Source organism: Sander vitreus, chromosome 11, assembly GCF_031162955.1.
Source record: "Sander vitreus isolate 19-12246 chromosome 11, sanVit1, whole genome shotgun sequence".
In the NCBI taxonomy this organism is placed as follows: domain Eukaryota; kingdom Metazoa; phylum Chordata; class Actinopteri; order Perciformes; family Percidae; genus Sander; species Sander vitreus.
In genome coordinates this window covers 5345111-5372769 of record NC_135865.1, presented here as the reverse complement: position 1 = coordinate 5372769, position 27659 = coordinate 5345111, and the positions used below count along the sequence as shown (strand labels likewise).

At 40.5% G+C, this 27659-nt stretch overlaps 1 protein-coding gene across 6 annotated transcripts in view; it reads left to right on the top strand.

Moving 5' to 3' along the window:
• gulp1a (GULP PTB domain containing engulfment adaptor 1a) overlaps positions 1 to 27659 on the top strand; it is a 96541-nt gene that overhangs the window by 55329 nt on the left and 13553 nt on the right. For 5 of the 6 annotated variants that reach the window (XM_078263183.1, XM_078263181.1, XM_078263184.1 and 2 more), the window contains 3 exons: positions 1154 to 1234; positions 19370 to 19431; positions 26844 to 26933. In XM_078263183.1, coding sequence (XP_078119309.1) covers positions 1207 to 1234; positions 19370 to 19431; positions 26844 to 26933 — 180 coding nt within the window. In that variant the 5' untranslated portion in view covers positions 1154 to 1206. The remainder of the gene's footprint in view (positions 1 to 1153; positions 1235 to 19369; positions 19432 to 26843; positions 26934 to 27659) is intronic. The other variant, XM_078263186.1, reaches the window with a different exon arrangement.

Genomic DNA, 27659 nt, shown 5'->3' with positions numbered 1-27659 from the left:
TTTTGGCCACAGCCCACATTCATCTCTCACTTTACCCAGACTATAATAATGATGTATACCAGTTTTTTGTGAGATCATTTTATTACTGAGATGACTATTTGTAACAAAGCACTCACGGTTCAACGTTGGCATCTCTGATGATGACTAAACTTCATGGGTTTAGTTTTCAGATTTTGTGCTCTGTTACTGTGTAGCTGGATGTGTATTGGTGATACAGTTGAACACGTAGCTCTTAAAGGTACATTTTTACAATATTGTAAAAAGTGAAAAATGTTTTTTCTCGATTAAAAGGCAGATCGAGGTGTCAAATACTGTAAAATGTGTAAATACTTTAAGTATCACAACGGTCAATCCACAGAGAGAAGCACGTAGTCCGTGTTCATAAACGGTGCCGTTAAGCGAGGCGTCAGGACTTCCGTACGGTTGTGATGTCACAACTATACTTTATATAGGTAGAAAGTGCCTTTACAGTCATTCCCCGTTTGCAATGATGGTGCAGAAACTCCGAAAGTGCAGATGTGGAAGACCCAGGAACTGCTGACCAATCGGAGCAGACAGGTCTTTTTCGGGACGGGGGCTTAAAGAGACAGGCGCTAAAACGGAGCGTTTCAAACAGAGGGTGGATACAGGTTTATTCAGACACAGTATGAGAAAAATTATGTGTTTTTTGAACATTAGAGAATGTAAACATGTTCTAGTAAAAACCCAAAATACAAGTATGAACCTGAAAATGAGCATAATATGGGACCTTTAAATATGCCCTAGCTCTATTGGAAAGATTAGAAAATAACACCGCAGGGACTCAAAAGTAAACAATGTTATATTTTACTGTGCAACACTATTACTTGATTGCATCACCTAGATATGTTCTGTGCTCTAGACCAGAACGGACAGTGAGTACTTTGTTATCAACACCACAAGATTATGATGACAACATCCACAGATTATGAGTATGATGTGGCCCATTGGTGAACAACTGTAATTCAGATGGTCTGAGAGTGTAATGGGAACACATTCTGACAGCTGAACATTGCCTCACTCTCAGAGGCTGGGGATATTTTACAGAAAAAAAACTTCAGAGTGTTTGTTTTAGTGAAGGCTTGAGGGGGAAAAAAAGCCATTTTTAACTCATTTCTCCCTGCTGCTTTTCCAGGTGGAATATAGGCAGATACTCCGGAGGGACCTCTGAGACGCACATTGTTCACTATGAACCGCGCCTTCAACAGGAAAAAAGGTGAGCAGAAATAACTGGTGCTCATTTGGCTTATAGAATGAAGCATTGCCTTTTTTAGGTACAACAGTGCCACAGGCTGCACAGACTCTTATAGAGGTCGTTGGACAAACTATGATCTCTCTTTGTCACTCTTTTTTGTTGTTTTTACAACAACACAATTTTCTTACAGTAGTGTTCTGCCACCTAAGTGTTAGTGGACATTGCACACTTTAAAGGGCACTCCAACTATTTTAACACATTAAGTTAAGGTTACTCGCCACAAGGAGTACTACTCAGCCTGTGAAAACAGTTGGATAATGTCTTCTGTGGCTCTAGAGGAGCTTTCTAAAGTTTGAAAAAATAACCCGGGTGATGACGATGCCCACTTGCACTAAGGAAAATGTAGGAGCAAGTGTTTTTGGAGCTTAAAGCCCATACTACAATCTAAAAGTCATTTTGGGCCTCTGGTGCTGTAATTTTGACATTCTACAGACTTGTAAGTCTCATAACCCATTGGAGTACCCCCTTTAGGATACTCCAAGCATTTCCTTTCAGTATTTCTTTTCAAAAACTGAAACAAGAACTAAATGAAATATCTGTACACTCCATGGCAAAGAGATAAAAGAGGATTAATAACTCAATTTGGATGAAGCCCTCACTTACTGCCGGTTTTTCTCGTATCTTCATCAAGATTTAAATTTTTCTTACATATCCAGAAAAATATGGGGGGCTTGCATGATTTCATAATCCCCGCATTTTCGTTGCATAAAAGTCCCATATATCTTATCAGAAAGTTGATAAATGTTGCGTTTACTTCACACAAGAGCAGCCATTTTCCCCTGTTGCCATGGGAACGTTATGAAGTGACGTAATTACGCGACGTGAACATCATCGAGAAGCTGCAAACCCCGCGATGAAGCCACGATGAAACCACAGTTTTTGCTCCTCACACAAGCTCTGAATGAAAAACAAAACCGTTGTGATGTTTATTAGTCTGGCTGATTATTATTAGTTTAGACAAAAGTCATGTATGCTGTGCAACATCAAAGGCTGTTCCACCAACACTGGCTGCATCAAACAGCCCAAATGGCAAATGATTCATTTCCATAAAAGCTATGAAAGACAACAGAACCGTCAATACAAGCAGAATAAAAAAAGCAATTCCATCATGTGCTTACTGCATAGGTGGCTGTGACAACTCTGCAGCGTTCTGAGGTGACCCTGCCCAAATGCAGAGGAAAAGTTATTTGGGACCACAGTTTGTGAAACAGCTTGATGTGTTTACCACCATCTGCCCCGCTCCCTCCGGTGTAAATCATCAGACCTGGAGAAAAGAAGCTTTGGACGGTGTTGAGCAAAGTGTCCGGGGCCCAGGTGGTGCGGCAGGGTTTAATGATGTTTCGGGTGTTATAATTCACTTTTTTTCCTATTAAGTCCTCTATTTTAGGGGCTAAAGATGGTGATCAGGAAGGGCAGATAGTCCCTTCTCACCTCACATAAAATTTCCCCTTGATTGCGCGTAATGGAAATGGCTCCATTCCTTTCATTTTAACTGGGGTTTTTATTTCTGTGAATCTCAGCTGATGCCTCGGCTGTGCATTTGCACACACAAAAAAAAGAAGCAAATTATCTCAAAGTTTGCTTTGGCAGCAGACAGATAATAAGGGTCCCCGCAAAAAGGAAGGACGGTTAAATACACAGTAAACAGTTCTTTTAAACAAATTCTCCCAGACAGTCTAGCACACACTGTCCATCTCTTTGCAACTGTGAGGAGCTGCAAACGCTGCATCCATTCACCCAGCCGCCATAAATGTGTGTTAAAGCCTTTTTCACCATGACCGCCACCATGCACTATTATATCTAAACCGCAACAGACGCCTGACCCTTAGGCTTCGCTCTACATTTAATTTCTGCAACAGTTGTTACAGTGAGTCGGAGGCAGGCGGTGCCAAAAGGTCCACAACAGATAGCATGACACAAGCCTTTTCCCCTCCAGGAAAGATAAAACGTGTTTTAATTTGAAAGCATGAACCATGATATACAAAAACAAATATCTGGAAGCATTCATGTGTATACACGGTATATTTAGCTCCAGGCATGCATGCTCAATGGACCTCAGTATTCCAAGTTTCCTGTTAACTAAATTAATGTTGGCGAACAGATTAAATGTCACTTCAAAGTTTATCCTCCAAAGATTTGAATACACAAATCTGAACAAATGCCTTTATATGAGGTTTGAATTGGTGTTTGAATTAGCTGGTATCTTGAACTGTTCCTAATGAAAATGCTCTGATGAGGAAGATAAGAAGATGCATGGTGCAATAATTGTTCCTATGGACAGGACTGTGAATCATACTAGAATAGACTTGGACCAGCCTGGAAGATTGCTTCTTGTCTCATCATGCAATGATTTGGTTCCTTTGAAAACACAACTTTTTCAGCTCCTTCCCAAATTTGACTGGAGTTGTGGATTAAAACGTTCCCAGTAGTCGGAAATATCATTTGATCTGCAACTTTGCTGCTGACCAGCTCCCACATGGGCTGAACAAAGGTTTTACTTGCTACTGATTTGACACATATTAGAGCAATTTATTCAGGCTCTGCTGAACTCTTACCACGTCCAAAAAGAGGAAAATTGCCTTGTGTTGTTGATGCTGTTAACATTGCTCCCTTCCATTATCATTTGTACATGTTTTGTTGATTTATCTATTAAGACTAGAACCACCAGGCCCTTTAGGAGTACGACATTATTTCCTCTAAATTCGATGCTCAAGAGTTTTGTTTGTGCTGATGAGCCTTTAACGCCTCATCACTCTCCGTCTCTCAGGTAGCTTATTTACCAGCTTGAACCTGCAGAAAGCTGGTATACTCTTAGCAGTGTAAAATGTGCTGTTTTTATATGCTATCTATTTTTTATTTATTTTTTAGAACAAATATGTTCACGCTGCCACCCGATGAAATAATACTCCGTGGTGAAGCAAAAGTACCGCAGCTTATGGAACGAATACTGAGATGAGTGCTGTTTTGGTAAATTAGTTTAAGTCTACATGAATCTTGATTAGCTCAGCTATGTGATTCTGTTCTGAGTGCTCAGCAGCGTAAAAACCTAAAAGGCATGAAACAAATGCTGAAAAATTCATAATCAATTCCAGCAGTTGTATTTTGTCATGTAAACTAAATAGCAAATATAATCCCGCTGCAAATGATTACATTATCAAATTTTGTCTGAGGAAGTTCCCTCCTCATTTATATTTGTCTCTCCATCTCTCCCGTGTGCAGTGAGTCTTCCAGTTCAACACACAACCTGCCGTCTGATCGCCTACATCCACACCAGCCAATTAAAATAAAACCATTTAGAAAAGTTAGTATTTTGTTGAAATGACTTGCATAAATTGCATTCCCGATATTATTATAGTGCTTGGCGCGCACACAGGACACAGCTTTTATAGTCAGACAGAAAGTGTGACTAGTTTCGCTTTCATTTCTGTTATTTTACACACATGAAAGGATGAATACTGTGGGCCTACATGCCTTAGTGGGATTATAAGTGCATGTGAGTGAATATTGGCGTGCAAATCAGTTTCTATGTTCCATTTATTGTCTCAATGGGCGTGTACGGCCATCGTGCAAATGCGTCATTTTGGCTGCGGTGGAGAGTACTAACGTTAATAAATAATGGGTGTTTTTTGTGAAAAACAATCGTTAAACGTTAGAATAAATGTTGTTCTGTCATTATGCCAGTATAGGAATGTGTAGAAAGGCATTTTTGGAAAGGTCAGGCCAGGAGAGAAACATACAGTAGCTTCCCCAAGATGGATTAATTCAAATGTGTTAACCACAAAGTTAAAGGCCTTGGCTATGGCGGTTTTAGTGTTAATACACAAGGGTGGTTTGGATGAATGCTGCAGGATGGTTCCAGCTTGATTCTCATTCTTTTCTTTTACGTCTGAATTTGTAATAGTTAAACAACTGTGTATAAAGCGGCTATGCCTTTCTAATGTTTTGTACGTCTCCTGACTGCCCTGGCTTCTCTTGGCTGTGGGAGTGAAGGCTGGCACTGACAACAGGCCCTCTCCACTGATTTACCTCCCACTTTATCTGTGTCTGCCTGTGTTTTGTGAACGTGATCACGTCCAGCAGGTAAAGCCAGCAGAGATCTTGATCATTTTTATCTCCTATGTTTATTGCCTCATGCTCTTGGATGTGACTTTCACTGAATAGTTGGACAGAGTTCTGGTGAGCCACAGAGCAGCAGTTTAGACTACAGAACTCATATAAGATCTGTACCAATAACTGAGCCTACTGTGACCTCTCATAGCAGGGGTGTCAAGCTCAATTTCACCAAGGGCCACAATGGAAAAAGAGAATCACATCAGGGGCCAGACATGTATAGTTTATTGACGTGCTTTTATTTAATAGAAAGAGTCTAATATCTTTGCCCTAAAAAAGTCAGCAAAAAAGTTCCTTAGCCATCCTAGAGTTTAGCAAGTCAAGCAAAACAATCATTGTGATTACATTTGTCAAAGGAGGCTACCCGACTCACAACAACCTGTTTCACAGGTTTGAATATGCAAACTTAGACTTCGACTTCTCTTTATTGATCCTTTTGGGATGACTCCCGCAAGGAAATTAGATTTCCAGCAGCAGATTTTAGCAGCTTACAAAACACTCTTTAAATAAAGAAAATATACAGTATAAGAATAGCAATAACGATAAACTTTTAGCTAAATATTTTTTACAAAAAGTAAACAAACAGTAAACAACAATAAACTACAGATAAATAATGATAAATATATAGATATATAGGACTGTGTATGGTATTGTGTTATTATACAGTTAATAAATAAATGACATTTAGCATAAATTAGCAGTTAGAGTGTCCAGGTATGTATGTGAGTAGATCATTAATTTATTGCACAGTGAATGAGTGAGTGAGTGGCTACCACTCCATCCCTTCCTTCCTGTTCTGTTCTGTCCTCTTTACCCTAGTTCCTCCTCCCCCCGAGTGAGGAGTTGTAGAGTATGATGGCATGAGGGACAAAGGAGTTGGTCCTACACTTGGGAAGGAGCAGCCTTCCACTGAACAGGCTCCTCTGGTTGCTGATGACGGTGTGCAGGGGGTGGCTGGCATTGTCAATAATGTCCAGCAGTTTGTCCAGTGTCCTCCTCTCTGCCACCGTCACCAGTGAGTCCAGCTTCATGCCAACCACAGAGCCGGCCCGCCTGATCAGTTTGTCCAGTCTGGAGGTGTCCTTCTTGGATATGCTTCTTCCCCCCCCCCCCCAGCACACCACAGTGTAGAAGAGGACGCTGGTAACCACAGACTGGTAAAACATCAACAGCAGTTTGCTGCAGATGTTGAAAGACCGCAGTCTCCTCAGGATGTACAACCTGCTTTGTGTCTTTGTACAGGTGGCTGGTGTGTGTTGTCCAGTTTATTATCCAGCCACAGCCCGAGGTATTTGTATGATTGTACAGCCTCCACCTCAGCTCCTTCTAGCAGGACTGGTCGCGGTCTTGGTCTGGACCTCCCAAAGTCAATGACCAGCTCCTTCGTCTTAGAGGTGTTGAGCTGTAGGCAGTTAGTGTGACACCAGACAGCAAAATCCCCCACCAGACTCCGATACTTCTCCTCTCTGTCACCCCTGATACACCCAACGATGGCTGTGTCATCGGCGTACTTCTGTATGTGACACAGCTCCGAGTTGTAACAGAAGTCCGAGGTGTACAGGGTGAAGAGAAGAGGAGCCAGCACTGTGCCCTGGGGGGCTCCAGTGCTGCTTACCACAGTGTCAGACGTGGTGTCCTTCAGCCTGACGTACTGTGGCCCATCAGTGAGGTAATCCTTGATCCAGTCTACCAGATAGGGGTCCACTCCCATCCTGTTCAGTTTGTCCTGAAGTATAGGGTGCCGGATGGTATTGAAGGCACTGGAGAAGTCCAAGAAAAGGATCCTCACTGTGCCGCTTCCCTTATCCAGATGGGAGTGGACTCGGCGTAGCATGTAGAGGATGGCATCCTCCACACCAACATTTGGCTGGTACGCAAACTGCAGCCGGTCCTGGGCGTGTTGTACCTGAGGTCTGAGGAGGCTGAGGAAGAGCCGCTCCAACGTCTTCCATCAGGTGTGAAGTGAGTGCCACCGGTCGGAAGTCGTTCAGCTCGCTGGGCCTGTTCTTCTTGGGAACTGGAACGATGCAGGATGTCTTCCAGAGGGTGGGCACTCTCCTTAGCCGTAGGCTAAGGTTGAAGATCCGTTGTAGTGGTTCCCCCAGTTCTGCAGCGCAGGTCTTTAGTAGTCTCGGACACACTTTATCCGGGCCTGCTGCTTTCCTGGGCCAGAGCTTCCTCAGCTGTCCTCTGACCTGGTCTGTGGTGATGTGAGGCAGGGATTGTGTTGAGGGGGGGTTGTGGTGTCAGGGGGGAGGTGTGTAGAGGGAAGAAGGAGAGATGGCTGCGGTGAGGGTGGGGGTGGTGGGGACAAAGACGAGGGCTGGTTAAACCTGTTGAAGAAGTCATTCAGCTGATTCGCCCTCCATTGTCCCCCCTGTAGCTCTGGTCTTTGTGTTGTGACCTGTGATGGTCCTCACACCTTCCCAGACCTCCCTCATGTTGTTCTCCCTCAGCTTCTGCTCCACCTTTTTCCTGTAGCTGTCCTTAGCTTCCCTCACACAGTGTTTCACCTCCTGCTGAGCTGCCTTCATGGCCTCCCTGTCCCTGCTCCTGAAGGCAGCCTTCTTCTTGTTGAGGACGGCCTTGACTACCTGCGTTACCCATGGCTTGTTATTAGGGTAACAGTGGACAGTCTTGATGGGGGAGACCACGTCTGCGCAGAAGTTCAGGTAGTCCGTCAGACAATGTGTCATCCCCTCTATGTCCTCACCATGCAGAACTCTCTGGTTCTGTGGGAATTTCTGAGTTCAAAGTCAGCACATCTGCCAAATGCTTTGAGTGTTGCATAATCACAGTTTGAAAAACTGTTTCCCATCTTTTCGGTTTGGCGCACATCTAGCTGGGCCAAAATGTATTGTGAATCTAAATTGATTTGCGGGCTGGATCCAAATCTGCGAGGGGCCAGATTTGGCCCGCGTGCCTTGAGTTTGACACGTCTCTTAAAGTGATGGCATGACTTGGCAGCTCCTGACCTTCTAAATACTGTATAGTATTCACACTCTGTTTATTAGATACACCTAGCTGAAATGAATACAACAGCCCTGAATAAATCCTACCTTCATGAAGGTTGTTATATTGAGTTTTTGTTATACAGATCTGTTGATTCTATGGTCATTTCAGTGGCTATAGTTTGTGGTGCTGTTGAATTGTTTTGGCTTATAACGAGAGGTGCTTCTAATATTTAGTCTAACCTCATTAATATAGGCAAGGCAATGACGCTTTATTTGTATAGCACATTTTAGCAGCAAGGTAATTCAAAGTGCTTTATAAAAACATTAAAGAGCAGTTAAAAGCATCTGTTAAAGAGAATATAAAAACAACTAAAGTAGAATAAGACAGCTATGAAATGATAACAATAATAAGGGTGACAGTGCATGAACAATTACTTAAAAAAGGCAGCGTCGAACAGAAAAGTCTTCAGTCCTGATTTAAAAGAAGTGAAAGTTGCAGCGGACCTGCAGTTTTCTGGGAGTTTGTTCCAGATATGTGGTGCAGAAAAACTGAACGCTGCTTATCTGTATTTAGTTCAGACTCTGGAGAGTCTGTCCCAGACCACCTGAGAGGTCTGGGTGGTTTATAGTCTATATCCACGACTTTCCACTTCCAGGATTTCCCCGTTGCTGCTGGAAATCCCGCCGTATGTCCTCCTTTTTGGCCGGATTTCCATTACCTAATGCGTTCTTTGTGTTGGAATTCTAACCTCTGGTTGATTTATGAGGACTATGCTGCCCTACAAAGGCAAAGCGCAGTAACTACACATTTGAGTTAAAATCCAAGCTAATACCAAGGCAAACCACAGTAAGTGAAGTTACACATTCTGGGGTTGTTTTCCCGGGTTTGACACTGCAGATACTGCGGTTTGGCTTTGTAGCCTTCTCCAGAAGGACATTGTAATACTGTTTGTCCCGATCGTAACACTCCCTCACACAGAACCAACAAGCCAACCAGCTAGAACAGCATGAGACAACACCATGGCACAATCCCGAGGCAAAATGATGGTTGAACTCGCATTAAAACACAAATATCCAGAGGGTAAGGAAGATAGCAAAGCACCTAGCAAGGCAAATAACTACTTTATAATCATACTAGCAACCTATGTTACCGGCTAGCCAGCTGCTAACAATCATAGACTGCTAACAATACATATATTAGAAACATGTTAGCCTACCTGCTAACTTGAAGGCAATATCCACTCTGACAACTTAATGATAATCGCGTTGATAATTCTTGATTTGAACATCTCTTCACGTTCCAGGCAGCTAATCCAATTTTAGTGATAGTGGTTACTCCTTCAAAAGCTAGTAGGCTCCGGTAAAGTTAGCTTTGCCTCCGCAGCAAAGTGGAGGAGGGCACCCGGCAGCATCAGAAAAAAAAGCTGTCAAATCCGCCTGTTACTATCCCCATGTCAGATCACGTGATTGAAATAGAATAGTATTGGCTTTATTGAGCATCAATAAAATTCAACAGTTGCCTACCATAGAAATATTACTCTTTATACTGCAAATATCTTTTCATCTTGTTCTCATGCTCAAAGTGTGTCGTCACAATCTGAGGCCCAATTTATTTATTTATCTCCACCGATAACGTTAGTTAGTAGGCTATATTAGCTCAGATTAGAACTCGAACCCTGCTGATGTTAAAATGAGAAAAAGAAACGTGGTAAAAACCATGCCAAGTCAGCCTTAAATTGGCAACCCCATGACAAGACGGATGCTGTATGATAATAGCTTTTAGATAAATAATACGTGAATTAAACATAACTGGGCAATTTAACTTGTGTTGGTGTCATATTAGTTTAAGCATTAGCCTATGATCTGCTTTTCTGTTGTCAGAGTCCATCTTGCCAGTCAGTTTTTTTGATCAGTCACAGATAGCTAAGAATACATATGATTACTCTATTTTAATGATGTTTATAGGTTAATGAGAGTAGACAGCATGATAGGAAATGTAAACGTCTGAGAATATCCTAGATGTAAGGCTACAAAGACAAGAAGCATACATGTTACCTTCAGATCTCTTTGACCTCTAATTCAAGGAAAGTGTTTATGGTAATTTTAAAATATAAAAAAGTGGAATAGGTTACTTGATTAGGATACTAATTATAAGAAAATCACATTCATCTTTTATTAATTATTTCAGGAAATTATGAGGAAACTACTCCAAAAATCACTGAAGCAGAAGAAGATGGTGAAGAGGAGAGGATGAGAAAAGGTTTATCTGGAGGGGTTGTTTCACTGAGGAGTGGGTAGATAATGGCTTCTCCCGACTAGAGTCTTTTGCTCAAATGAACGAAAAGGATGAGGGCATGGTGATGAGTGCTAATGACAGTGATGAGGATGATGAGAGGGATGCTACCTATGTACCAGAGGATGGGGGTGATAATGATGAAGATGGTGATAATATCAATCATAACGCCCAAATAATTTTTCAAGAGCAGTCGGCAGCTGAAGGTGAACACAGTAAGGTTCCACAGATGGGGAAGCCTTGTGGTCCAATATGTAGGAAGAAATGCATTACAAAAATTACATTTTTTTTATTAGGATTTTTTCCACATGGTCTCACAGCGCCAGACCATGCGCCACACCTCAGCTGTTCCTAGCAGACGAACCAGGTCACTCAGCCACCATCTGAAAAATGACCTCGGCCATCAATAATGACTTCCCGAGGCTATTTTGCTGTGCCTCCGTCCGGCACTTAGCGCCGCCCATGACAATTGTGATTGTTTTAAAGAAATGCCAATAAACCAGAGCATGTTTCTCTCCCATCCCGGAATGCTGTGTGGACTAGCCAGACCCTCCTCCGCAGCGCTGTGGAGGAAGGTCTCACAATGCGAGACTAGGTGGTTCATAATGTAGCAGCAGATCAGACATATTTGACCCTAATCTGTTCAGTGCTTCATAAACCAACAGTAGTATTTTGAAATCAATTCTTGGAGAGACAGGAAGACGTGACTCTATAGTGTAATATAGATAGGGACACCTTCTTGAAGGAAAACATATTAAAAGTATTAGGCTACTTGAGTGTATTTCATTACCTCTGACTCACTCGCCATATTGTATTTACTTTGCCTGAAATACCCAATTTACTGTATTCATTTTCCACATAGGTGTTTTGTGTCAATTACCTAAAATGATTAACAGTCTTGGTTGGCACAAGCTGCACAATATTTCCTATATTTAAAAAATATATATTTGGTCTCGTTTTGCTAACTTATCTGCTAAACATTAAAATGCAAGTCAAGTTTTCCTTTATCCACTTAGGATGTTAAGGTGGACATTTTCTTAAAGATTATCAACATTGTGGTTATTACTTACTTTTAATAAACAACAATCAGATACAGTAAACAATCAGTAAAATGTAAATTTCAGGCATGTTTCAAGACAGAATTACAAATGTGTGTCTGCTATTGTTTCCCCAGACAAAAGTCAACCTAGTTAAAAGAAATCTTAGAATTACCCTTCCCCTTCTCCTTCTTTAAACAATCCAGAATCTATGAATATGCAAAAAAAACCCAATTCACTTCAAAACGTTAACTACCAGACACAAGATGTCTTTACACTGAAAACACCATTTACAGTATATGTGCACTTGACGTTTCAAGTTTCCACACCACGTATTGCATATTGAAAGATTAACTTCCGAAACTAGTTGTGATGTCACAAGATAATATTGTATGTTGATGTTCACATGTTAAACTGAGATTTAGCGTTCCACCTTTACCAGAAGAATGTGAAAACAGCCTTCCAGTGGAGATCAGACATCACAGTTAAGGAACAATAGGCTAAACACATTTTTGAGTGAAGGGGGACTCGTTGCTGAGATTAACTTCCTTGTTAGGATCCTTGTTGAGTATAACGGACTATTACAATGTATAACAAACAGTTACTACTGTAAGTATAACAGACCGTTACTATGTATAACAGGCCGTTGCCATGGACAGAGTTCTGATCATAGACTCTTGGCGGATCACGTTCTACTTTATCCCTTACGTATTTAATTTAAGTATCGATATAGTTTACCTGTTTTACAGTGCAACAACATACAAAGGTTACAAAGTAGCTGTAGAACTTGGACTTTAACAGTTAAGATGAGGAAACATAGTTGACTGTCCAGTTATAGTGTCACAATTGTGTCCTGGTGATGTATTTGCAAACTCCCAGACTTATTCATTCTGTCAATGATTGGAAGCACACACTGAATCCACAGGGTGTATCTGGTATCTAACTGCAGAAACCTGGGTTCATTTCATTGCAGGTCACTGTAAAGTGCTGCATCATATCTGAGCTGATTGACTGCAATGAAACATATTTTACAATTCTGTCACAGCAACAGAAGGTAGCTGAAGATTAGTTATGTTAGTGCAGAAGAATAGCTTGGATCTAATGGCCCGATGCACTATGAGGCTTATACAGTAGACGAGGACAGTGCACCGGTTGCCCTAGATTCTCTTACAGCAGTGGGAAACCGAGCTATACTTAGGTATCTTTGTGAGACATATTTTCTGAAGTTTATTCATGGTGCATCTGTCGCTATTGTGTGTTATTCAACTGCTGGAACAAAATAAAGAACCAATTTTATAATATTTTCTCACTTTTTCAACAGTGACTCATTTCAGAATTGTTGTCAGTAGGTACAGTATGATAGCTGGTCAAACCAAACCAAATAACATGATTGCAGGGATCATTCCGTTCCCATGGTTACAGGGACATATTCATCTGGATTGTGATGTACACATAATTTTTATACCTTTTTTTTTTATCAAGGTGAGATGTCCTCTTTCAATATGACTGACTCAACAAAAAGCACTCATACAGAAAAGTAGATGCTAAGGACACAAGCTTTTTAATTCCCTCATGGCCTTACTGGGCAGTATAAATACAGTGTAAATTATGCTCAGTTACAAAATGTACCCTGCAAATATTACGCAAGCCATAATTAATAGTTTGTAATTTGCTTCGAGGCCAGATACATTGATCCCCTAAATGTAATTAATGCCTGTCTGATTGGAAGGACACTGGTGTGAAAGGAAATCCAGAGCATTACAGTATGTGTGTCATTGCCTGAATGTCTGCTCTGACCATGCTGGCTTATAAAGCCATATGTCCATGATCCTTAAGCATTTCCTTTTCTGGCTCTTATGTAATCCGTATTAGTCCTGAATGGGCCGTGTACTGACTAGCAAAATGTTTTGCATTTAATCTACACATTAAATTGAGTGAACCCTTTCAAGAGCTTTGCAACGTAATAGAGAAGTGGCATTAGATGAACTTACAGGAGTGTGACACAAAAGCCTGAACACTTAATCCAATGGTTAACCCTACCATCGTGAACCTTATAATATTCTGTTTTTATTGTCAGACAGGGTTCCCGCGGATCCTTAGAAACATCTTAAAGTCTTATTTTTCATGATGGTAGGTCTTCAGGTAACAGGATTAAAGAAGTACAAAAAACAGTTGGCCAGGGGGTTTCAGAGAAAACAAAAAGTCCTATTGTATTACTGATAGTTCCTAGAATCTGGATAATAATGTCTTGAGTGCAGAGCCCCAACTGCCAATATGCAACACAAAGGAAAGGAGTGGACTTTAAATTTGGTGACCACTTAGCTGGAGCTGGATGAAAGGTAGATATACTGTAACGTGTATGTGTCTTAATGTGGATGTGTATACCCTATTAGTGTGAGTGAGTCTGAGTGCGAGAACCACCAGAACAGCCTTATTGTTTTTCACAATATTGTCGAAATTAGCAATTACAGAAAAATGTCTAATTAAAATTGTAATAAAAAAATCAACACAGTTTTGTCTTATGTAAAGTATAACCTAGAGAGGTTACATACAGTATGTCAGGCTGTAGGTGTAGATGGCAGCGTTACATTCAATTACAGGGAGCTTGTGATGTTTCTCTAAATGTACTGTTTATGGCGCAGACAAAACCTCAAGTGAGATTCTCTCAAAGGACACCCTGTGGCTGTTTGCAACATGTTGCATTTCACCCTTTATGTCAAACAGTGGTTGATGTATTGAAGCAGATGGATTTTTGTGCCCACACAGTTTCAAACAGTTCACCTCACAGGAACACTGTCCTATTGGGCCCCAGTGGAAGGGTGGTGCAGGTCCTTTCTGCTTGGAGACCTTTTGAAGTTGTCTTCTGCATGATGGAGAACTGTGCATTCCCAGCAAAGTCATTGCGTGTCATTGATTGAGCACGGCAGTGAATTAGGTTATTGCCTGCCCACTTTTGGAGGCCCTATAGAAAAATTGTGCTCTTACAGTGCAGCACTAAAGCTCTGTAAGGCAAGAGCTGAGCACAGAGAATGTTAAAGAGGGGTGACCACACTTATAAGTTAGAAATATGAGTTAGAAAAGATAATGTTTTAAATGTTTGTCTATATCAGTAGTAGTAATAGAAATTTTGTTGTATAACCACGGTTCCTTATTTGTATTCTACTAGTACTTCACTTAGTGAGGTGATAAAACTGCAAAGTGCTGAAAAGAAAGCAACCACAGAAATGGATTAGTCATTAGAGAAGAAAGCTATTTAATTTAGTTAATCCAGTGGGTAATTTAGAGGATGCTAAACACTTTTTCTTAGGCCATTGACTGCAACATGTTGCTGCTTTGAGAAGAAAAGCTCCTGAGCTATATATGATCTTTGAAAGCTTCTTGTTGGCTGATCTTCTTTGTTTTACTTTTTTTCACTGAGATATTTTATTTTGACCGTACTTACATTCTTCTCAAAGGTGAAGAATGAGTATAAAATGATATGTAATAGTTTTTTTTTAGTTTTTTTTTAGTGAAGGACTTCTGAAAACTGTAGTAGTTATTCTCTTTGCATATCTCATTGACCGGGAAGACCCTTTGTCACGTCAATGCCTGGATTCGCAGTAGAATGGGAGATAAAGGGAAATACAGCTGTTAAGGAGAGATTGTGTGTGATAAAGGTCTAATAGATCAAACCATCAATACATCCACAAACTGCTGCAAAAACCGCTCATGTGAATACAGTAATAGCATCTGTGTTATATGCAACTGAAGCAGGTAAGAGCCATCACTATCACTGCTCCTGATCCCCATATACAGACAGACAGACATGCAATTAAGTTTCAAAAAAGGTATGTGTAATTTTTGTCAAAATTACAGTAATCCGATATGGTAAAATGGTTTTTGTTATCATATTAAATATACTACTGTAGCCGAGCGCATATACTTATGAAGGTAATACAATAATAACAAGAAGGCTCCGTAGTCTGAACCTAGACTACTGACTCTTTATTGCCACAGCATTACATCTTCACCCTTTCTGTTCTGACCTTTCACAATAAAAGCCCTTTGGCTAAGAGGCAACCCAACGCTACCATACACATGTGCACACATGACACACGTAACACTTCACGAGTCTCACAACACCACCCTGGTCTCGGGTGAAACCAATGTCCTCATGTGTTGTGCACTTTTTGCAGGTCTATAGGATATCGAATCTTCCACAGATTTTAAACAAATGAAAACTCATAATGTTAACACATCTTTACCCTAGGTAGACAAAACAATCCGCTAAATCTGCTAGATTTTCTAGATTTCGGCATCACCGCTGAAAACTGAAACAAAAATCTGCAAATTCCGTTTGGGCCTGGTTATAACCTCACTGATTTGTAATCACTGGATGGAAAATTCCGAAATAGCCATTTTCAGACCGAGCCAACCACATGACGGGACAGGGGAAAGATGAAGGCAGCAATTAGGGCTGCAGGATATGACGAAAATATGCGATATGAGATAACATTGTTGAATATCGCGATAACGATATTACCTGCGATAAATAAACCTATTAAAGTGTACTCACTTTTTCAATTCTGCTGCCTTCACTATTCCGCTTAAATACAACAACTTGCTTGTTGTATTTAAAACAAATGAAATGAAACATTTCCAACATTCTTTTATTTACAAATTGAGCATTGAATTGAATATAAAAGGCACCACTAAAAAAAGAATGACAGTTACATTTCAAAGTGCAGTTTTCTACTGGTATTTTCCTTCAACTAACGCAAAAGTGTCTTTCCCGATATGAAGCAATTTCTTCATTGCACCAGTTGATATCACGATGACTAAAAAAAAAAAGAAAAAGAAAACATGAACATATTGTGCAGCTATTCCTACTACTGGAGTACACTGGAGTGTAACACGCATGAAGGAACTATGACCTGTATGATGTCACACGTCCCAGCTAGTCCAGCAGGAAACAGGGAAACACTGAGGAGCAATGCACTCCCTGCATGCAGTACACTACACTACAGCGTGACACTTTTCAGGCTGTCATCCCTCAAATTTTCCCTCATCTTCATCCAACACCTGACAACTCAACCACACACAGTGACCTTCAGACACCACCACTCATCCTCACGCCCCAACAGTTAATCTTCCCTTTTGGCAACCCGGGCAGCACTTGAAACTTTTGCCACTCTTGGTGTGCTCACGTTATTGCCTTTTAATGCAGCAAAGTGAGAGAAAGAAGTATGCCCCCCCCCCCCCACACACACACACACACACCTTCCCCTTCCCCTCTTTAATCAGAACACTGTGTGCTGACGCCCCTCGGAAAAAAAAAATCTGCCTACCTGCCGTGCCGCTGTGTCAGCCCTCACCACTCTCCTCCTTCCATCCTCCCTCGTTACTCTCTTTCTTGGAATTTACAGTTTCTAAGCCTCCTTAGCTGTACAATAAAGGAGGAGATACATCATTTATTATATGGACTTTCATTCAAGAGTCCCACTAGGAAATGAATTGCATTTTGGAGGAGACTGTTGCAAGGTGCAAGCAGGGATAATCTCATTGCACAGCTGCTAGGTAAACTTAAAACCATGTACGTAGAGGAAAAGGCCCCCAGTTTACTATGCAGTGTCTGGAAAAAGTGAAACAAAGCTACCATCTCTGTGTCTAAGTGTGTTGTTTTACCTGTGTCATTAGTTCCTTCCATCAGACAGATTGCCGGAAGAATTAAACACGACTTCCTTTGTAAGTCAAGAGTAAGCCTGTTAGTTTGCGTGTAAATAATATGGGAGATTGGCAAACATAAGTAATCACAATTAAGCCAATGCGGGGCACCAAAGGAACAGTAATTAGAGTAGACTTTGAAATGCATTAAAGCCACTTAGCCAACAACATCAATGTGAACAAAGTCATTAGCATACTTGTGCAGAGGACACACATTTGCACCTTGCAAAAAGTCTTGCTTAACGTAATCAACCTACAGGAGTCGAGTGCCCCCCCGAGGTCACTGTCATGCATCTTTTATCACAGGATTCATCAACAGGGCGATAAGCCGCGTAGGAGAAGGAAATGAAGGAAGAAAAGAATGCTTAATCAGTGGACGATCAAGAAATGCTGAACCCTATCAATGACTCATAATGAGCTCTGACCCACTGCTCATTTAGTGTTGGTGTGATCTTCAAAGGCTGATTCTGTGTTAATTAGGGCTGCACGATATGAGGAAATGATGCGATATGCGATAACGTTGTTGAATAACGCTATACCAACGTTACTTAACGATAAATAAAGAGAAATAGAAGTCTACTCAGTTTTGCATTACTGCTACTTTCAGTATTCTGCCGAAATACAACTTGCTTGTTGAATTAAAACAAATGAAAAGCAATAGTTTCCAACATTCTTTAATTGAATGTATAAAAGGCACTACTAAAAAAAAAATGGCATTTACATTTTAAAGTGCAGTTTTCAACTGATAAACTGACTAACACAAAGAATCTCTGAGTGTCTTTCGCGATATGTCGCAGCTTTTCGCCATGTGTTTATTTGCGCAAGTTGATATCCCAATGATGATAAAAATATATATATATATATATATATACAGTATATATATTGTGCAGCCCTAGTGTTAATTATCACTGAAACTGTTTCCTGCACCTGGCCTAACTACAATACAACTACCTCTCTCAATGTGTATCACTGAGCACAAAACTTTCTAGGAATCCCAGTCTCCTCTTTTTATCTTGTCAGCCTTGGTTCCAAGTACATGTTAGTGTTGGTCTGATGAGTGATGTCATCGTCCATCTGCGATGCCCAGCAGCCATCGTGACGTCCACACCAACACCGCGCTAATGGCTTTCATTGCCTGCTTAAAAAGTAATACTTCAACAGTGCACAGACTGATTTGGTAATGCAGGTAAACACTCATGCTGTTACTTTTTCAGTTTTGATACTTAAAGTCTCACATTGCCAGACCTCTCCAGAGCACTGTGGAGTAAGGTCTGGCTACACCACATATACTTTCCCTGATAGGAGGGGGAAAAAAAGGCTCTGGGTCGCTCTTCGGATTTCGTTAAACCAATCACAATCGTCTTGGGCGGCGCTAAGCTCCAGACGCAGTGACGGTGGCTCTGCTAAATAGTCTCAGGAAGGAACTTGTTTTGGTGGAACATTTGCACCCCGATAAAATAAAATGGCACATAAAATATTAAATTAAATTATATTAAAAGTTAACTGCTAAGTAACTATAGCTATAAAATGAATAGTAAAGTAAAACGTACAATAGGCCTACTGGACGCTGAATTGTGGTGGAGTAGAAGTATAAAGTGGGAGAAAATGAAAATTCTTAATTAAAAGTACCATACAATTGTATTGAAGTACGGTATAGTTACTTTCCCCCGCTGATAAAATGTAGGCTAATGATATTAGGTGTAGCAAGCCTAAACATTAATTCCCAACATGTTTATATCTGTAAGCTGCTCGGACACACTGCTGTCCGCGCTGACGTAACATTACCTGTTGGGACACAGATGTTGTCCGTATGGGTATAATATTACCAAAATGTTATCAGTAATGCGTTATGTTACTGCGTTGCAGCAAAAAGGAATACATTACTGTAATTGCGTTACTTTTGTAACGCGTTACTCCCAACACTGTATCGGCCATATCTTATTAGATGAGACCATTGATTCAGACTGCTTTATTAAGTGAGCTCTTTGTATCATTTCAGATAAATCATGGATGCACACCCCGGAAGCACTGGCCAAGCACTACATCCCCTACAATGCCAAGGTATGTTTCTGACTATTGCAGAGCTTTGTGACTGTAAAATAAATCAACACAGAAAAAAGACCAGAGGGCCATTTTGCTGATAAACAATGGTGAGAGGCTTTACTAGTATTAAAAGTGAAATACCGAAACAAAACAAAATCTCTCGTTTTGTGGCTTCCACCTTTACTGCTCATTTGCTCGCTCTCTGTCAGGCCTATCAGGCCATTCAGTCCAGGTGTCCCATGATGCATTTCTCCTGAGACAGCCAGGTCTTTCATTGAGGACAGCAACTCACAAAGGGCAAAGTCCGGCATATTGGCATGGCTGATTAGCATAGCACCTGATGGAGTCACCCTTTACCCCTTTACATCATCCATTTGATTTCCAAGTGACTTAAGTTAAGAATTGCGTGATAATATCGCACCTGAAAGGGTGATTTTGGTATTTTTGAACCTGGACCCTATTTTCCAAAGCATTGGTGTCTAAGTGACTAATGTAAACAACAATCTTTGAAACTGATCCATAAATAAGTGAGAAAGCTGTAACCAGTAGCCATAAACCGGGCTGCAATGTAGACCTATAGGGCAAATGCGCACCCTCAAATCTACTAAAAGGTGTTTTTTTTGCCGCTGACAGGCTCAGATTGTTGTTGTAGGTGTACTAAGTGCATTAAGTGTGTAAAGAGTAAGATCCTTTTTGTTTAACCAGAATAGGCCCTGATATTGTCATTGCCAAACTAACCAGATTCCATATAAATAAACAGTACTTTTAGCGTCTATAGAGCCAGCATATTTGTACATGTAAATGGATGAATTAAGGGTTCATTTCAACCAAACCCGAGTGGTGATTGTTGCAACAGTGGAAAGACAAACCAAGACGGCTTTTGATAGTTTTATTTTGTTTTTGTAGACTTTGAATGAAGTGTGTTTTATGATGATAAAATTACTGTTTATTTAAGTGGAGTCTGGTGGGTTTGGCGATAGAGATCTCGGGCTGTTTTTAATATTAAACAAAAAAGATCTTACTCTTCATAAAACATGTCTATTTCTGTAGAGATCCTTTCCATAATGTTGTCAGACACTAAGAATAATAATCTGAGCATGTCAGCGACAAAACATGCACTTTTAGCGGACAAAAATTGAAAGTGCACAATTTCCCATTAACGTTACATTGCAGCTTGTTTCGCCGCTGCTGACTGCAGCTGTCTTGCTTAAAGCAACACCAGGTAACTTTTCCCGCTTCGGTCCCCCTACAGGTCAGAAGAGGAATTGTCCATTACATTACATTGTCCAGTTCATTCAAACTACAGATCCGCTACCCGATCTGGCAAACTTGCATAATGTAATGTAATGGACAATTCCGCTTCCAACCTGTAGGGGGACAGAAGCGGGAAAAGTTACCTAGTGTTGCTTTAATACTGGACCAATTTAAAAGATTGTTGTTACCATCAGACACGTAGACACAAAAGCATGGGAAAATAGGGTCCAGGTTGCTGAAGTTACCCATTAAGTATGAACTGTGTAAAATATATATATATATATACACAGGGGTTAAATTGGAATTTGTTATGTGGGGGGGCTATCCCTAGGGGAGTCCGGGGGTATGCCCCCCCTGGAAAAGAATTTGAAAAATAAACCATTAAATGGCACTTTCTGGAGAGTTTTGTGGAAAGAAATGGAGAAATCGAGTCTTACATGATATGTAGGTTAAGAGCCTATACTTTGCATTGTTGTAGTATCAACAGGTATTAGGGCATTTAGCATTTACATTACTGTTAATCAGTCATCACTTGATTACACATTGTATTACCTTATGATATCAGAAGTGACCCATACAATATGCCAAACATAATGTGCCACATGAAGAGACAGTGCAGCATATGACAGTAGCAACAGCTGACAAGATTTGGGTCTGTGGTGACCAGGTCCACCTCACACAAACTTCCTTCTCCCATTCTCTCTCTTTACTACTACCACACGCACGCACGCACGCGCGGCGGCGAGGACCGGTTCAACGGCTTTGTCAGCGACATGACCTCCTAGCAGCCGTTGGAGCTTCCGAGCACCGGGCTTCCACAGTTGCGAACGGGGTTTTTAGCTTTAGGAGAAGGCATTTAAATATCATGTTTTCAAAAGCATCACTTCCATTACATTTAATGTGACATATTTCCAGTAGGCAACTGACTGCAAGCAGGCACATCCAGACACAAACGAGCCGGCTTATGTGCCGGGGCTGAGCCCCGGAGAGCCCCGGCCCAATTTAACCATCCATTATTTTATTTATATATATATGTGTGTGTATATATATATATATATATATATATATATATATATATATATATATATTGGTATATTCTAGTATTTATCTTCCGGAGCAGCTGTTTTGCCTCAGTGCTGTGATGGGGGAAAGTCAAACTTGTCAAACTTTAATTTAAAAGATTTTCTCTGTGTTTTAGCCATTTTGATTTATTTTTTTATTCATAAATGAGTGTGAGCGTGGGATGTTTATGTGAAGTGACTCACGCTTCTGTCAAAAGGAGCCAAAACTGGTCTTGACACGAGAGGAAGTTGAAATGAAACGGAACACTTGAAACATGGCTTGCGACAAAATACTTATTCAAAAGTTTTTTTTTCACTTATCCAACAAACCCATCTTGAAGGGAGGACTGTCTACTTTGGGGAGCACTTTTCTGTCAGTCGGGTTTTTGTCTTCGTTTCGACAAAAACGTCCTCTCCTGCAAGGCTATGGATCTGTCAGCCTACATCCTGAGCTTCCGAAATGTTTTGATGGAATTGAGGGAAAACAAAAACAAAACTGCAGCTTCCAAACTGCTTACTGTATGCAGCAAAGGACACATCTCTAAAATCAAAGCCATGCTGTCAGTTCCCTTACTGTCTGCTTTTTGTCGGCTTTCACTGATGAGATGCCTATCTGGCTAAATTTGCTGAGATCTGAGTACACCACTCGTCACTGAAGGAATTGGAGGGAATGAGTCAGCCAAAGTGCTGAGACTGTGCTTGGCCTATTCTCCCTAGTTTAAAGCACTCAGAATTGTTAAAAAAATAAGCTCAGTTATTAATTCATTGTCTCATTCATCGTCTAGCTAGTTAGAAAAGAGAAGGCTCCCTCAAGAAAATACAGACGTTTTTTTTATTATTTAATCCATTGGTTTAACAAGGTCATATCAATCTTCCGTGTCTTGAATCATTTCGATTTGATGGCACTTCTAAACTACCTTTTTGTCAGATTTGTGGAACTAAACCTAGATGAAGTATGATTTGTGACATGGCACATAGTGGAAAGCAGCGCTGTAGCTACTAATGAGATCACTGAGGTCATGTTCTCTCTATTTCACAATCTGCGGGTAAAACAACACACATGGTGGGTATTACCTAAAGTTAATTTAAGTATTTTTAGACTTGTCTTTTAAACTCTGACTACTTGCAAGGCCACAAGAAAAATACACAAGTAAAGTATTCAGTATTTCAAAACCACAGTTTTATTCGTAAACTGTAAAGAGCATTATGTTCCTTATGATTTTGGAAATAACAGTAATGCTTTGATGACTGCAACTTGTTAGTTGTTTTTCATCAACGATTAATCTGCTGATTGTTTTCTCATTTAATCAAGTAACTGTGTATTCAGAATAACATGAAAAACAGCCAAAGGTGATGTCTGGAAGTGGTTTGTTTTGTAGTCCAACAGTCCAAAGATATTTCATTTTCAATTATCTAAAACTGAGAAAAGAAGCAAATCCTCACATTGGAGAGGCTCGAACCAGATTGGCAGAATGGGGCTCTGGGCTTCAACAACTGACCCCAAAAAAATAAAAGTTACATTTTCGGACGATTATTCAAATAATTGGTTCAGCTATACCCTAATTGTTGCTTTAAATCTTGTGTTTGCCAGAGATGTGCTCATGAGTTTCTTGGAAATAAGTCATTCAACATGAAAAAGCATAAAAAATTAGTAATCGAATAAAGAAATCTTAGTCGACTAAGAACAAATCAACCGATGACTCAACTAATCGACTAAGAGGGGGCAGCCCTATGATCGATAATGAAAATTATCGCTAGTTTCAGCCCAAAATGATACCGTGGGGCCACATATGTATTAAGAATCCCTCCAACACCACCAGCCTCTACAGACAGATCTGCAGTTCTGTGTTTATCCCAGGATCCAGGATTTGTCAGTCCAGGTATTATTATTTTTCCTGTTCTGAATTTAATCAGCGTTATGTTCTCATGAAGTGCGACTAGATTAGAGACTGTCATCTACTGCTGTAGCCCATCTGATTCAATGCTCTGCCACTTCTCTCTTCTCTGCTCTGAGATACTCCACATGTATTTGGCTGTTGTATGAAGCTGCTATTGGTGTTTTCTAATGAGTTTCTGCTGACCTCTAAGTGTTATTGACCTCACGACTACAGGAAGAGAGAACATGTTGAGGATTCTAAGCTGGTAGGACCAGTGGGTCCCAATGGCCAACTTTAAGCATCAATCACTTAATTCCCGGCATTGAGGTTAATTTCTATGTAACAATTTGTGCCTTTTCTGCATCAATTTCTACATAAAGGAAATTACTATCATAAATTATTCTCCTGTATTGTTCACTTCATTGTTGTATTGAACAGTTATGTTTTTTTAAAGGTAATTTTTTGGGCATTTTAGGCCTTTATTTTTGACAGGACAGCTGAAGACATGAAAGGGGAGAGAGAGGAGGAATGACACGCAGCAAAGGGCCGCAGGTTGGAGTCGTACCCAGGCCCGCCGCGTCGAGGATTAAACCTCTATATATGGTCGTCTGCTCTACCAACTGACCTATCTGGGCGCTCTAAACGCTTATGTTTTAGCTCTTTTGGGGTTGTTGTTAATATTTTAACAAGGGGGACAAATCTACCTCTTCTAAATATTGGCTGACATGTATATTATTCCCCCCACACACACACACACACACACAAACACACACACACACACACCTACGCCTATGCTGTGTCCATCATCAACAATCATATCACATCTAGAAGTCATTTGAATTGTACATGACACAGATCCTGCACTTTACCAGAATGTCTCCAAAAATTGATAGAACCTTTCTATCAGGAGGAGTGAGCCATGCATAGACAATGAGGTGAAACTCTGCAGTTTTCACTCCTCGTGGTGTCATCTTAATTAACATTTCAGACCTGCCATGACGCATATAAAGTGCATATTTTGTTAGATTTCTGCATCCGAGGGTGCACGTTCCCCTTTAAGCTAACGCGTGTGTCGTCACTAGGGGTCAGGGGTGGTTCGTCTTTCAGCTGCTTGTACCAATTGATGGATGAGCCTCCGAGCTTGGTCTACCTTGTGAAACTTCCCCAGTCGCAGCCCAGAATGCACTGGTCAAGAACGAGAGTTTTCTCCATTCTATTCCGGGCATCTGTCAGCGGCGCTCTCAGACATGTCCTTAAGTGTGTGGAGTACATTTGTCACACTGGTGTAGAGAGCTGACACAGTCTCTTTTCTGGCTGTATTGATAACTGCTATTTTGGTGTTTTTTCTCCTGCCTCATTGCATTTGGACAGGTGGAAAGAAGTTGAAGGTTACATGTAGACACTGACTGTTATTTGTAATACATAAACATTTTATAAAGTCCTTTAATTACATTTTTTTTTTTACATTTCATTTTATTTTATATGTATATATCAGTGTTTTTTTTATGTTGGCATGAACACACTGCTTCACAAAATGTCAGAATAGAGCTCATCACTGTGGTTCCGGAAGTAAAAATCCCGTTCATTTTCTCCATGAGGATTTTGATTATTAGCCATAATGTCTAAACCATCCAAGGTAGCCTGACCACGAGCTATGAGAATGTAAAAAAACAAAGGTTTTATGCACCTGTAGAAGCCAGGAGTCCGTAGGCTATCAACCATGGAAATGTTTAGTGCACCGGTGAATGGCTAGGGAAACGTTTTTCAAAATGTTCTTTTGCGCCGAATCAAATATTTTATATTATCATCTCGTAGCTGGTTGACTTGGTTCCAAGCTTAAAACTTTTTATATAAGCATTTTAAACTTATTGAGATATTGAATGGGGAAAATTACATCCGGAACCAGAGCCGTTCAAAAAGTGGGAGGTCACTGTTGAGCTTTATTATAGTAACTAATGTCCAAGTTCATTAAATGCCCAAAACAGACTATTGCTTATAAAGTATTGTATTATTCCATAAAAAAATGTATATTCTGTATACTTAGCCAATTTGTCTGCAAGCCGAGCTGCAAGATTAAATGGACATTAGCAAAGCCAAGTCATGGAAAGCTTCACACAGACTCAGTTGTGTCGTCAAGGCAATCCATGTCTGTCTGAGCTGTTTGCTGAGTTCCAGTGGGAGACATTGTTATTTTGTTTCCCCCAACCTTTAAGGGGCTGACACCAGTGCTTACAAAGTCTGATATTTTAACAGGCTACACACATTAAGCTCAGGGGCCACTCAAGCAGTGCGTGTGTGACTGGAACAATATACTACTACTGCTGCAGCCAGATGGAAAACACCATGTTCAGGCATAAAGGTTAATGGCTCCATCTGTTGGTGACTGGCAGAAGTGCTGCTGCTTGTGTGTGTGTGTGTGTGTGTGTGTGTGTGTGTGTGTGTGCGTGTGCGTGCGTGCGTGTGTTTGCATATTCCTCATGTGCGTATGCTTTGGTACCCAAGCAAGTTAAAGGTGGTTAATGTATGTCTCTGAAGGATGTGAGCATGGATAATTTGATACAAATGTTATTTACATTCATTTGAACTTAGAATAAGAAATAATGGATGATAGTGACTGAAATGTCACCAGTGATTGGTATGCTAATGTAAACGACTTCATTCTTTATGCAGTTTATGAACGAAGGACGATAACACATTTACTCCTACTGGCCTGATTTATTAAATAATTGTCTATCATGTCCAATGTATGCATACTTCTGAATAACAATCATTTCTATCCTCTCTTTGTTATTAGGGGTGGGAATCACCAGAGGCCTGATACGAAATCATCACGATACTTATGTCACGATACGAATAATTGCGATTTTAAACATATTGCGATATTCTGCGATATATTGCAAGTTATTACCTTTTTTCCAGCTTAAAATTATGTATATCTGTTTTATCTAAAACAATACATTTCTCTGTTTGCTCATCTCACTTCAATTTTATTGCTGCAAAATGGGATTGTCAAGCAGACAAACTAACCAACGCGTATATAGCAATAGATCGATACTTGGCATCTGTGTATCGATACAGTATTGCCATGGAAAATATCGCGATACTATGCTGTATACATTTTTTCCCTCACCCCTGTTTGTTATCTTTTTGTGCACCAAACACCGTCTATATACAGTACAGTATCTGTCCTTGCTGTGTTGCTGTCATATCATAGTATGCCTTTCTGTTCTCTTTCTAGTTCCTTGGAAACACAGAGGTTGAAGCCCCAAAAGGCACAGAAGTCGTAAAGGATGCAGTCCGAAAGCTGAAGGTAAAGCCAGTCCTCAGAGTAAGCTGTAGCCTGAAGGATAGACGAGTGTTCTTGAGTGACCGGATTGGATGGTCGTTTCAGAGCAGGAGAGGTGGGAGTGAGTGACAAACGTTCCCCTCCCTCATCAGTTACCAGCAAGGTGCCCTTAGAGTTTTCCAGCTCCCAAGTGTGGATGCCTATAACTGCTGGATAACCACGGCAAGTTGCTCAATCAACCTTAACCGGGTAGATGCAGAATTCAATAAAAGGGATATTTATCTGCCATGAAACCTGTTGTTTCTTTCCCCGAGCTTGAATCCTTCAACCGTTAACATTTTTTCTACTAATACCAACATACCGTTTTGACATAAGAAGTCACTTCATGAAAGCACAGGTACTTTAATACACACTGACAGAACTCAGCGACACATCATAAAAACTCTTGACACTTAATACTATCCACCACTGGTTCCTTGTGTGAATTATAATCTAATGTTGTGCTATAGTTACATTTGCATATTAATGGAGAAAAAGTTGATTTCTTGAAATAATATAATCCCTTAAAACTAAGGTACACTGTTAGTAGGGTTAATACCACTCATGTACCCACCAGGGTTAATAGTATAGGTCATAAATCCCGCCCCCTCCATGTTAGCAGATAGGAAATGGGCCAATCAAAGCACCACTCAAATAAATGTTTCCCAGAGATGGTTTCTGTCATTTTAGGTAGTTCTGATCACACGGATGTTTGATTTTTCTGATAAG